General features: G+C 47.1%; 1 protein-coding gene across 18 annotated transcripts in view; it reads left to right on the plus strand.

Moving 5' to 3' along the window:
* KALRN (kalirin RhoGEF kinase) overlaps positions 1–13,563 on the plus strand; it is a 672,007-nt gene that overhangs the window by 187,442 nt on the left and 471,002 nt on the right. For all 18 annotated transcript variants that reach the window (XM_046002937.1, XM_046002938.1, XM_046002933.1 and 15 more), the window contains exons 2-3: positions 2,785–2,859; positions 9,588–9,702. In XM_046002937.1, the coding sequence (XP_045858893.1) occupies positions 2,785–2,859; positions 9,588–9,702 (190 nt within the window). The remainder of the gene's footprint in view (positions 1–2,784; positions 2,860–9,587; positions 9,703–13,563) is intronic.

Here is a 13,563-nt window from a genome sequence, read left to right on the forward strand (position 1 = left end):
GGAATTGATACATAGGACCCTCAGCCAGTGCAAATAGGTTTTCTACTCAAGGTCGCCAAACTTCTGAGCTGCTGGGCTAATTAGGTTAGCTCTACTTGGCTTTACATAATGCATATATTGTTGAAAAGTTGTTTGTAATTCAATTTTTGGCAAATGAAAAACTAATTCAAACCATTAAGGCAACTTTTATTTAAAGAAACCCTGGAGCAAATCCGTTTATAATGTGAAAAATCTTGTTATTGTTGGAACTGATTATCCCCTAGTTAAGGATTTTGTAAATCTAGACACTTTAGGTTTTCTTATGGTAGGCTCACAACCTGGGAGGTAGTTCAGCTGTGGTCTAAACTGAATGGGGGAAGACTCTGGCCTGGGAAGAGGAAGCCTTGGGAATCTTAGACCAGCCCAACCCAAGATACTGAAATTTACTCGGGCCAATGGCCAATGGTTGCAAGCTGCGGGGACAAGTCACTGCCTTTCTCTCAGACCCTAGAGTCTGGAGGGGAGAAGGAAGAGGGAGGGCATGATGGGTGGGGTGTGAGGGATAGAATTCAGTGCTCCCTCTAGCTCTCCCTCCACAGGTAGGAGCCATGAGGGGGTAGGATAGGAAATCTTATGCTTCCATTATAATGAATTCCAAGGTCTTCCTTAATGTCTGGGGACTTCGTGGAATTAGAGCCATCTTGTATACTTTAAGGGAGGTGGGGGAGAGGAAGAACAGTGGAAAAAATAGGACAGGTGTTTTGAAAAAAAGAGGGTTATGTCATTCTTGTCAAATCTCATTCATTTGGGCCTTCCTCTTTTTGAACTCCTAAAAAATCTGAAAGCAGACAGGACCAAAGTTTAACTTTTCTTATTAAAATTTTTTGCAATAGAAATGAAGGTGATATAGTGATAGAGAGGAGACTGTTTTAAAACTGATGTATACAAAGATGTATCTCACATATGAAAACAGGCTGTTTTAACGCAGAGGCGTCCTTTTATACAAACATCTCATGCACCAGCTAAAGGTGATCCTTGTCTCATCGGTAGAGCTGGATTGGACTCTCCCCTGCCGAGGAAGCTGAAACATCTTACTGCATGAATTGGGAAAAACAAAACAACCTATGTGTCTATTTATAAATTCTATAATAATTTATATGGACTCTAAATGGTTTCTAGTAGTGAGATTTAATAGTTTCTGTGTTGGGACATAAGGTCAGAGTGTAAAGATCTGTACAAACAATGCTTATCGTTAGATATTTGTTGTTGTTGTTGTGTTATGTTTTTCTTCTTCTTTGGCCCACGTTCTTCTCAAAGTGAGCCTTGTACTGGGTTATTCCAGCATTAGGTCCTGTGGGCCAGCAAAGGGGAGCGACTGATGAATGAAAAGGCTCACTGACTTCATGTGGCCAAAAAAATGAAGAAGAAATAGGTGAAATGGTCAGAGACACTTTGGGAATTTGTCTGGGGTTAAGGCATAACCGTGACCACGGCAGACTGGCATTCTGGAGACACATCTCTCCTCTTCTTTGGTTGAGTGTACAGCTGGCTCATTTCCTTTCCCTAGGCCAGTGATCGTAACCCTGGGCTGTTGCCAGAATTCCCAGGCGAGTCTCGAAGCAGTCAGGGTTTAGAAGTTGAGAGAGCCCTGAGTGGGGACCATCTTCCCAGTTTGTTTCTCTGCAGACTATCTGATTGGGACCACAAGGGAGTAAGCCATGCCGAGAAAGGCACCCGAACGGTTGCCGATGGTCCTCATCTGTTACACTGAGCTGACACAGAACCTCTCTCTTCCGATGTCCCTGTGTGTGATGTCCCTGGTGGTGATCCACAGCAGCGATCCCAGTTACGGCTCACAGGGAGTGGGCTGGCTCTCCCTGAGAGTCTTTGTGGGGTGCTTGGGCTAAATGTAAGGCTGCAGTGGGCTGGCCGCGGTTTTGTGTGTGCGTGTGTCTGTGTGTGCACGCGGGGGCTTCATTTCCCACGTGCCTTGTACTCATACCGGGCTGGGTTGTCCTTTGAGGCTATTGTTTCTCCAGGCACATCATTATTTTCCATTCTATGTGAGCCCCAGGCCTCTGCCTCCAACCCTTTAATAGGAAGTCAGCTGAACCCCAGAAGGGACTCTGCAGCTGAGAAGGGAGATTTAGGCAGAGAATGAGTTGCTGAAGAAGGGAGTGCATTTCCTTTCCAGGAGACTGGTGTCTCCCCACCTCCTGTCTGTTGTGGACTGCTGAGGGTGCCATTGAGGGGGAGGAGGAAGAAGGGTTATTGCATTCAATTTTGCTTCCCACTTAGGGATATGGTGGTTTACTTTTACAGTTTGTACAATGAAAACTTAAGAGTCCCTGTGCCAGGTAGAGGAAAGGCAAAAACAGTTACTTAGGGTATTGTGGTCCATCCTGATATTAATTAACCTGTTCCATTGGTGTTTACTGAGTGTACCAGACACCATGCTAGGCAAAGAGGTACAAAGTGGCTTTTAAAAAGCCCCGTCGTCAAGTTGCCCACAGCAGCAGGGCTGTGGCTGTTGCCTGCAAGGCACGGAACTTTGTATGTGTGGTGGGGGCGACCTAGACTGTCCTCTCCCTGGAAGGGACACCTGCGTGGCCTGGCGTCATGTGGAAGTGTCCTCTGTGTTGTGGACCTTCTCCCATTCCATTGGTTCCACTGGGCTGGGCTGTAGCACCTGAACAAGGCACAACTTTGTGGCGTGTGATGGGGTTGGGGTGCTGAGGGAGGTACCCAGGGATTCAGCCATCTGACCTCTTTCATCTCAATTCCTTCTGTTTTGTCATCCCACAGGGTCTTTTCGGAATGATGGTTTGAAAGCTTCTGATGTCCTTCCCATCCTAAAGGAAAAAGTGGCCTTCGTGTCTGGTGAGTGTCTGTGGAACTTTGCTCTGTAAGGGACCTGGAAGAATGTGTGTGTGCACATGCATCTAGATAGTTGCTTCGTGGTGTGTGAGAGAAGTTGGGGGGTGTGTGGCACTCGGCGTGGCTGGCTGCATCCTTGCTCCGGAGGCAGACTGAAACAGGAGAGGGAGCACTGACCCCAGCTGGGTGCTCTGGGGGACACTCACAACCATGGGTGGGAGCCTCTCACCTGCACCCCCACACATACACCTGACCTCCCAACCTCTCCCAGGCCAGTCAGGTCCCTCATGGGCCACTGAGGTCCCTATGGAAAATGCTCTAGTTGGAGGAGTCTGTTTACCTCACATACTCCCAGAGGTTTTATTTGGGTTCATCTCTGAGTGGATCAGATAGGAGAGGATAATTTTTTTCTGGCTCCCCTTTATCTCTCCTTCCTTGCAAAGGGAACTCAATTAAGTGTTTGTATCTATTTATTTTTCTGAATAATGGCTTCCAAATATTTATTTCCGACTTTTCTCTCCAACCCATCTTGTGCACCTGTATCTTTTAATGTCTGATTCAGGGGTCAGCAAACTATAGCCTGTGAGCCAGCCACAGGCTTACAAATTTGTAAGTAAAATTTGATTGGAACACAGCCATGTGCATTTGTTTAGGTAGTATTTGTGTCCTATTGCTGTGTCTTACTGCTGTGTAACAAGTTACCACAAATTTGGTAGTGTTCAGCAATAGAAATGTATTCTCTCATGGTTCTGGAGGCCAGAAATCTGAAAGCAGTTTACTGGTCTGAAACCAAGGTATCAGCAGGTCTGTGCTGTCTCCAGAGCTCTTAGGAGAGAACTCGCCTCTTACCTCCTCCAGCTTCTGGTGGCTGCTGGCATTCCTTGGTTTGTGGCCACGTCACTCCCATCTCTGCCTCTGTGGTGCCATTGCCTTTCCCTCTTCTGTCTGCATCAGATCTCCCTCTAACGAGGATACCTGTAACTGCATTTAGGGCCTTCTCATATAACCCAGGGTAATCTTCCCATCTCAGGATCCTTGAATAGTCACAGCTATAGACTCTCTTTTCCAAATAAGCTAACATTTATGGGTTCCAGGAACTAGGACCTGATATTTTGGGGGGCCACTGTTCAGCCTGCTACAGGCAGTGTCAATGGCTGCTTGCTAACTACAACAGCAGCATTGAGTGATTTCCTCAGAGCCCAGATGGCCATAAGTTTAAAGTGTTTACTATACGGACCTTTAAGAAGAGTTTGGTGGCCTATGATGTAACTGAAGGCAAGCTACAGGAGCACCGGCCATCACTGTGGATGTTAGTTCCTGAGCTCCACCGTAGACCTCCATTATAGACTCTCCCGCAGGGGCCGGGATAAGGGCAATGCCCACAAGGATCACATTTAAAGAAATATACCCAAGTGCCCGTGCCTTTTGGATTGAGCATTTGGCTCTGGGTGATCCTGATGGTCCACAAGGAGTGGTGGTAGGATCACAGGGAAGAAACGAGTACCGTCTCGCAGTGTATGGCTTCACTCCAGAGCTGCTGCTGGCCTGGCTGATGGGCAACAGACAAAATGGAGAGAAGGGAGAGAGAGGAGGTGGTTTGGGGAGGAGAAACCAAACAGCGGGTGTCTCCTCCCTATTGAGAGGGAAGATGAGAGACTGATGATGATTGGGAGTGTGGAGGTGGGAGGTGAGGGCAGAGTATGTAATGGGAGTATGTGAGGTACAGAATGTACTCCTTGTTATTATTAGTAGTGATACTAGTGTTGCTGTTGCTGTAAGGTGACATTGGCTGAGAGACTGCCTTTCCACATTAGTGCTAGGTGCTTATGTATCTTATCGGGTAGTGAACCCCTGTCCCGGAAGATGCTGAAGCCCACGCTTGAACAGCCCCTTGGCAGGACCACATGGCAGTGATTTTGGTATGAGTAGAGGTATGGGTAAGACAACCTCTGAAGCCCTCGCATGCTTGGATCAGAGTGCTTGCTGGACATGTGGGAGGACCCTGTGTGGAAGTCCTGAGGGCCACTGGGCAGCCCTAGGCCCCGACTTTTGCTGCTGCTCATAGCCTGGCTCTAGGATGTGGTCCACAGCCCTCTATTGTGTGTTCTCTACTCCCAAGCAGAGGCCAATCCAATCTTTTCTTCTTTTTCTTTATGGCTCTTAGTCTCATTTAACTTGATGTCCCTCCTGTCCGCTTGGTATCCCGCTAATCCTCCCATGTCTCCTGTGCCTGAACTTCCTCTACTGGCCCTGATTTACTCACATTTTTTTCCAGCTTGAGCCTCTCTTCTTCCCAAGTCAGTTCCTACTTTGCCTCCTCTAAGAAGCCTTTCTGGCTTTAATGCTGAGCCTCCAAACACCATCCTATTCTGCATCAGTCCAGGACCTATGATTGCACATGCAGTACACTTTGACATGGGAACCCTTGTTTGATGGTTCAGCTGGAGCCCTGAGGCCGGGCCCAGCCAGCCCTAGAAAAGACCTTCCCAACTATAAAGAGTTGTCCTAAGGGACCACACAGAATTAATGTGCCAGGAAGATGGTCCAGCATGAAGCAGGTAGAAGTTTCCCAGAGCAGGAGCAAGGGGGCTGGGGCATGCAGTTCACTCCCTTGTACTAATGTGGGCTGAGCAGCCCAGGGTACATCTTATTCATCTGTGCACAGCGCCAGGAGCTTTTGGGCTAAGGGAACATTGCCTTTCCATGCCCGGGAAGGATGCTGAGGATGTGAGGGAAATGGCTGGCTGCATCTGGAAAACAAAACAAAACAAAAAAAACAAAACAGAAACAAGAAACAAACCAATAAAGCCTCTTATAACCTGAACTTTTAAAAGAAAAAAAACATAAGAATAAAACAAAACAAAGAAACCCAGAAGTGAGGAATGCATTGTTGCAGTTGCATTTCTTTCTGTGAAGGAAGGTAGTGAGCAGAGAAGCAAACTGTTGGTTGTTGCCCCCCCGTCTGCTAGTCCCCCCAGTGTGGCCAGGGCAAAGGAAAGCATGCTGTCATGGGAACACACATTTGGAAGAATCCAGTGAGTGCAGCTCCCCAGTTTCTGTGTGTGGGCGTGTGCACGTGTGTGTGACAGGCTCTGTGGCTGTGCCTCAGGGAGCCTCCGTCATTCTGCTCTGCATTCACAGCCGGTGTGCCTCCCTTTGCCCTCTTTGGCTCCGTTTAAGTACCTGCGCCTCCCACTTGCAGCACCCATTTGTGCCTTTTATGCAAGCTACTTGTACGGTGCTCATTTCACCTCTCTTATCTTTATGTGCAGTCATGCCCTCCTCTCAGCCACCACCTGATGGCCCTCTCTGTCTCCTTATCTCCTACCAACAGCATTCTCTAGGCAGCTGCTGTAGCATGATCTCAGACCCTAGATCCATGTCTCCCAAAGTGTATTCCATAGAACAACAGTTCCACCAAATGAGCCTCAAAAAAGAAAAAGGGGTTCTATAATCTGATGTTTGGGAAAGGCATATTATGGCTGCCTCATGGAGATTTGCCATGTTGGAGATTTGCCATGTTCATTAAAGCACATGTCCATTAAACACATGAAACCATCTCCAAACTACAGAGTAACCTCATTCCCTTGAAAAAAATCATCCATTAACATCTCTCAGAACTATTGTTAGATGGACCAAACTTTGGTATAATTTCATCAATGTATTTTTCTTATTCCCACCCCCCAAACTCCCCACCTCTCCCAATTGCCCTAACTGGAGCCCCCTGAAAATTTTGAGCACCATTCCTTCTCTGGCTCAATCAAGAAAGACTTAACTCCCCCTGCTTTAGCCTTTATCTCTTCCCCAACCCTGTCCTGTCCTGCCCCTATGCCTTCTAGAACATCACACCATTCCTTCCTTTTTCTTCCTTTTTATCTCAGTCCTGTGATTCCTAGCCCCAAAGCCTCTCATACATAGGTCCACAGCAGGAATGTCATGAGTGAAGGAATGACCCTTGAGGACCCTGCCATCATCTGTATCATCTTTTCAAAACGTGGCTACTTTTGTAGCCACTTTTGTCTCATACCCTCTGAGATCCACCTCCGTAAGACACACAGGCTTCAACAGAGGGTTCTTATTCTTCACCTCTGCTTATGACCCTCTGTAATTTCAGTGCCCATGTCAATTATCCATCAAATACTACACCTTCATAGCTGTTCAGCCTTCTTTGTACCAAATTTTCTACCTCCTTATGTGGGCCATGCATATGCAAGGTCTTAACTTTGATTTATGTGTCTGTGGCCTTTATCTGTTACCTTTGACCCTTTCTGATGTTTCCCTCTAAATTGGGAAAGGATGGATATCAGATGAGCAAAAGATCTGCTGTCCCCTCTTCCTTAGGAACTCATGATCAAGCAGGACATCTCCTACCTTCCGTGGGCCCTCCCCACTTGTGCATGCACTAGCTTTATTCTGCCTCCACTCAAGTTAGAGCCTAACTTGGACACCATGGCTAGACCTTACAACAGAGCTCTCATCATGCCCCAGTTCCCTGTCTCATCTCTTTTTGCCCACCTCATGTACAGGCCTGATGTTCATTCTCTAAGGATGTTGGCCAGGTATAGTCTGCTCCCCTTTCTCCCAGTATCTCAAGCCTATCCTGACTTGGTAGGTGGGCTAGTCTGCTATTTCACCTAAAGAACAGTGTCCCCCAGGCAGGCTGAGTTCCTCCCTCTCTTTACTTTATCTGTTTCCTCCTCCCTCTTTGAGTTCTGTCAGCATGCTTCAGAGAAGGAAGCAGGACCCCTCCCCTGGCATGGGCTCTGAGGCCTCTTTCTACCCATTGTCCCACTCTTTCCAGCACAATGACTATCTTTCCCTATGCTTCTTCCTGCTCCACTTCCTACATTCTTACATTCTTACAAGGTCATCTCCTTTCTGAAAAACCCCTGACTGATCCTACTGCCCAGTCTCCAGTCTTTATCCATGCTTCCTGAAGGCTGGGGGGGGGGGGGGAGCTGCACTGCCCAGGCTTTTCCCCCTTCTTCCCCTTCCTCTGCCATCTGGAACTTTCCCCAGCCATATTTATGATACTCCCCCTCCAAGGGCAGACCTGGCTCTAGCTCAGGAAGTGCAGTGCTAGCAGTCCTCTAAACGCCTTAGTGAGCCTTTGCCAATCAGATCAGCCTGGGCTCCCTATGTTCTCTTGGGTCTACTGTATCCATGGAAGGCCAGGAAGAAAGGCAGCAACTGCAGTTAAAACCATTTAAGAGTGAAAATCCTTAGGGTGGGTCAAGGCTAGAGAGGAAGGTTGAGGGTATACGAGATGCTCCCAGCTTTTGGGAAATGCCAGTCCTGTGGTATGGAGTGGGGGGTTCAGGTCCAACTCTGTGGTGTGTCTACAGGAATCTGCTCCAGTGTGGGGCTGGGGATGATGGTGGTACCTGCTGAAACATTTTTTTCTTTTTCATCAGGTCAGATCTCTCAATGGCCCTGATCTTGTTTGATCCTTTTCTCTTTCCAGTCTTCTCATTTCCTCCTCAGGAGGAATCCAGGAATGGTTTGGATTTTGTTTGTCAAGTCTCCCTTCTGTCTTTATGGCTTCTAGACCCTACAACAGAGGGAAACATTATACTTGGACTTGGATGGAGACCCTGGGAGGCTCTGTCTCCTCCTGGAATAGCTCCTTCTTCAGAGGGCTGAGCCTTAAGCTTCTTTTCCAGAATTGGTGATGGCCATGCCAATGCCTCCTCCTTCTTGTATTATGTCCCCTTGTGGTCTCTACCCTGGAGGACATCCGGCAGCTGCTTGAGATGTGTTCAGGAGTCCGTGAACATGATGCAGAGGTTTTCTTTGTGTAATAATCAGGGCCTGTAAATACAGACCTTAGCTTTGTCCCCTGTGACCGTCCTGAAAGCCTTGGTCCTGCTTCCTAGTAATGCCCATTAAAGAACAAATTTTTAAAGGATAGAGTAATAGTGAATAGAAAGTTTAGGGGAAAAAAAATGAAAGAAAAAGCAACCATGCAAAATCTCAGCCTTCTAATAGCAACAACAATCATCATTTCACTATACTCCTTCCTGGTTTTTAAAAATGTGACATTTAGAAAACATTTATAATCATAGTGCGTACATATACATTTGCAGTGATTAAGACCTTGAGCATCCTTGTTTCTGATAAAGGTTCTTGTGTTCCTCCAGCAGGAGTGACAGGTGGCACCTCAGGCAGGCAGACAGGCAGGGGTGGATCTTTGGCTGTGCAGAGAACACTTAATATCCTTTCTATGAATCTAAAACCCTCCCAGCAGTGGTGTCTTGGATGGATGCTTGAAGGGTTTCTCAGCAGGGTAGTCGGTTAATCCTGAGCCGTTCTACCTCACAGAGGTCTGCAAAGAGAAGTGAATTGAAGGTTAAATTTCCAAAGACTACAGCCCATTCAGTAGCTTGTGTTCTCAGAAAGAGCAGTCATCACCTTCGTAATCATCTGGCATTTGGAGAGGGCTTTACTTTTCAAAGTGCTTCCCCTTTGCCAGCTCCTCAGTCCTCGGGGCCGCCCTGTAAAAGGCTCATCAGTATTTTCATCTGCACTTTGCCGTGAGATATTAGAGAAGTCAAAAGACTTGACTAAGGTTACTCATGTTAACCACATCCAAACCCCATGCCCTTCACTTGACCAGTGACGGCATTTCTCCAGGCACGGTATTTCTGCCTGTTTCCTCCAGCACTCAGACGGCTATTCAGCACACAAGTTCTGGCTGGTTTTCTGAACAGCCCTCTGCTTCCTCCCTGCAGGGGGCCGTGATAAGCGAGGTGGACCCATCCTGACCTTCCCTGCTCGCAGCAATCATGACAGAATAAGACAAGAAGACCTGCGGAAACTCGTGACCTATTTGGCCAGTGTGCCAAGGTAAGGTGAAGGGGAACAACCTGCTGAGGCGGGAGTGGGGAGTGGGGCTGATGCAAGTGTGTTGGAATGAGGGCTTCATCCTGCCAGGGGCCTGGTTGTTTCTACGCTTGGAGTGGATGCTAATGATTCCTGGAACAACATCACCCAGAGTTCACCTTGTTCTCATCATTCCCATTGTTACTGCTGGGACCCACATGAACGGAGTGGGAGCCCTGGGCAGAGGTGAGAACAGGGCAGGGTCTGGAGCAGGAGGCACTGTGGCCTGGGGAGGAGGGTGGGAAGTTGCTGTTTTCCTTAGGGAAGCGGGAAGTCTGGCTGATTCCACTCAGGCTTGTGCAATGGATTATCTTCAAAACCTCTGGCTTGTGAATGTGTTTATGGCTTTTGGAGTTTGGGGCAAATAACTGTACTAGTGTTCCACAGCTAGCTGCAGCCCTCCGCTCAGTCAAGGTCACACCTTTTCAGCAGGGTTAATGTTGCCTCCAAGGGGAATGAAAATTGGTTGGGGGGGGCTAGTGAAAACCTTGGTTTTTAATGTATTAAGCACACATTTATGTACTGTACCTAAAAATATGTACAGTATATTTATGTATTAACATTTTGCCAGGTGGGTGTGCCTGTATGGCTCAGTCAAGCATCGGACTCAGTTTCAGCTCAGGTCATGAGCTCAGGATCCTGGAATAGAGTCCCAGGGCATTGGGCCCGTGCTTAGTGAGGAGTTGGCTTGGGACTGTCTCTTTCTTCTTCTGCCCCTCTCCCTGCTCACATGCTTTCTCTCTCTAAAATAAATAAATAAAAATCTTTTTAAAAAATTTCATTGGGTGGGGCAATTAAAGAAAAAAAAAAGCATTTAAAAGCTCATTTGGGGCAGGGAACGATGATAATTTTAACAGGTTGAGAAACATGGGTTTCTGAGTATTTCCAGATAGTGCTGGTCACATTGGTGGTAGAGAGACACATGTCGAGGCCATGGCCTATATCTTCAAAGAAGGGAGAGGAGAGGCCTTTGTAGACTCAGATCACAGCATGTGAGAGCTGAAAGGGCCCTGGGAAGCAGTCTCGGCAACTATGTGTTGTGCTCTGCTTAGGAATCAGGGTCACTGGGGATGAGAGCTGCTCACAGGAATCCATGGCAGTGGCTGGCCTAGAATTCTGCCCTCCTGACCCCTGTCCCAGGGCTTTCCCATCCTTGCCCTTGGCCAGAAAAATTTCTGTTCTCTGCCATTTAGTGGAGCTGGAGCCTGTCAAATGTTTGTCATGGCAAATAAGAAGTGGTACCTTGGGCTTTTGGAAGCTTCTTCTTTCTTATCTGTGCATTTTATAGGAGAATTAGTAAATTACAAAGAGGAGCTCCATATTCAGTTCTGCCTCTGCTGGGAGACCTTGGATAATTGTTGAAAGTGCTGATTAGGGACACCCGGGTGGCTCCGTCAGTTCAACCTCTGCTTTTGGCTCAGGTCATGATCTCAGGGTCCTGGGATCGAGCCCCACATTGGGCTCTCTGCTCAGCAAGAGGTCTGCTTCCCCTTCTGCCTTCTCTCCCCACCCCCCAACTCATGCTCGCTCTCACTTGCTCTCTCTATCGAATCAATAAAATCTTTTTAAAAAAGAAAGTGCTGATTTAGGTTCTTGAAGCAGGTGTCCAATGAGGCAATCACTACATTTAAAAGTACTACGAGGGAGGAGGGAGGGGCGCCTGAGTGGCTCAGTGGGTTAGATGTCTGCCTTTGGCTCAGGTTGTGATTCCAGGGTCCTGGAATTGAGTCCCGCATCAGATTCCCTGCCCAGCAGGGAGCCTACTTCCCCCTCTCCCTCTGCCTGTTGCTCTGCCTGCTTATGCTGTCTCTGTCAAATAAATAAAATCTTCAAAAAAATTTATAAAAAAAATAAAAAATAAAAGTGCTACGAGGGAGACAAATGTAAGGGATTGGTGGACAGTGATGGGTAGGTGGTACAGGGGATTGAAGAGCAGTCATCTAGGGCTTGGAGGATATTGATTAGAATTGGGAGAACCCCTGAAGGGCCCCCACAGAATGCTATGCACAAACAGATGTCAAATAGTCTGCTGGGTGTCAGAAGAGAGATAAATGGTCTTAAGTTCCAATGAAAGGGATTTGGGTTATATCCGAAGAAGAACATCTAAACTTTGAGTGGGGTCTTTGGACAAAGAATAGAATATAATACTTTTTTTTTCCCCCTGGAAGTCTTTGTACAGAAGAAATATTCCCTTCTGTCTCAGAGGCAAGGAGATGGACTAAATCACCCATGACTGATGTAGGTAATTTAGCAATTTAGTCATCTAGGAGCTAAGCAGTTTTAAAAGCACCTTTCCCAAGTATATTACTAACAGGCATAAAGCCAGGCATTTTCTAAAGCAATTTACAAGAGAAGTTTTCATGGGGACCCATGATGAACTCTCAGTTCTTTTAGAGCCAGAAGAAATTGGGGTCCCAGGAAACATGAAGGGTGCATTTTTTCTTTCTGGTGTGAATATCACATTCCCGCAGCTAATGCGCACTTACCTTCTAGATAGAAGGTAGAAGTATTGGAAGAACACTTTTCTTCATTATGATTTGTTCAGCAAGGATGGGACAAAACAGATGGGCAGCAATTAAAAAGGAGGGGGTAAAGGGGAATGAAACCCATGAGGGTCCGAGAGGAAGGTCACAGTACCTTAACACTGAAGGAATATACTGGATGTGAGCTCTCTGCTTCTCAGACGGTGGTCCTAGGCATTGCGTCCTGTGCCCCTGAGAGGAAAAAAAAATGTTCTTCACAGGTTCTGGCAGGTGGGAGGCAAGTGTCCTGTTGCCATCTTCAATGAGAAGGATTGTTCTTGGAGAGACGCCTGGGTGGCTCAGTCAGTTACGTCTGCCTTCAGCTCAGGTCATGATCCCGGGGTCCTGGGATCAAGTCCAGCACTGGGCTCCTTGCTCAGTGAGGAGTCTGCTTCTCCCTCTGCCTGCCACTCCCCCTGCTTATGCTCTTTCTCTCTGAAAAATACATAAATAAAATCTTAAAAAAAAATGTTTTTAGAGGCCTGCTACCTCTGTCCCGAGGGTCTTTGCTTACCAGGAGTGTGAGCACCTACAAGTGGCAAGTGGCGGAACTTACCAACTAGTCATGCCCACCCATCACTTCCTAATTCTGTTGTCACATGTGACTACTGTTGGAAACAAAATGTGGAGCAGAATTGTTCCAAAGACAGTGAAGTCTGGGGAGGGAAACTGAAGAACTTGGCAGGTTAGATGGTTTTTGCCACTCTTCTGCTTAGCCATGGCTTTGGGAAAGAAGGGAAGCCATGAAAATGAACAGCAAGATCATGTCGATGATACTGATGAGAACAAATGACCCACTCAGGGTTCTGGCTCAGGAGGCTGAAAGAAAGGCTCATGTCGGGGAGGAGTGTGCTCTTCAGACTGGTATAATCATCCGTAGGTGATATTTGACATTCATTCTCTCATGCATTTATTCATTCTTTTTCTGTTTAACAGATATTTAGAACCTCTACATGCCAGGCAGACTGAGCATTCATGGTGAGCAGGAGGAGACATTTTGATAAAGTTTGATAAAGTTAAGTAAAACCTGGGTCTTTCTCTAACCAGTGCAAACCAGTAGCCATTAAAGGGCAGTACATACACTATATGACTGTGCTGATAGCACCCAAGATGGGCTGGCCAGCAGAAGGTAAGCCAATAAGGACCAGCAGGTGATGAAAGAAGATCCCAGAATCTAAAGAACCAGTCATCTTGAGGCCAGTTCTGGCACCATTCTAGAATGGATGATTAAACAGGTGGTTGTGGAAATTGAGAAATGAATGGGAAGAAATAGTCCCACTACCCTCTGTGAAGGCCAGACCAC

Source organism: Meles meles, chromosome 4, assembly GCF_922984935.1.
Source record: "Meles meles chromosome 4, mMelMel3.1 paternal haplotype, whole genome shotgun sequence".
In the NCBI taxonomy this organism is placed as follows: Eukaryota; Metazoa; Chordata; class Mammalia; order Carnivora; family Mustelidae; genus Meles; species Meles meles.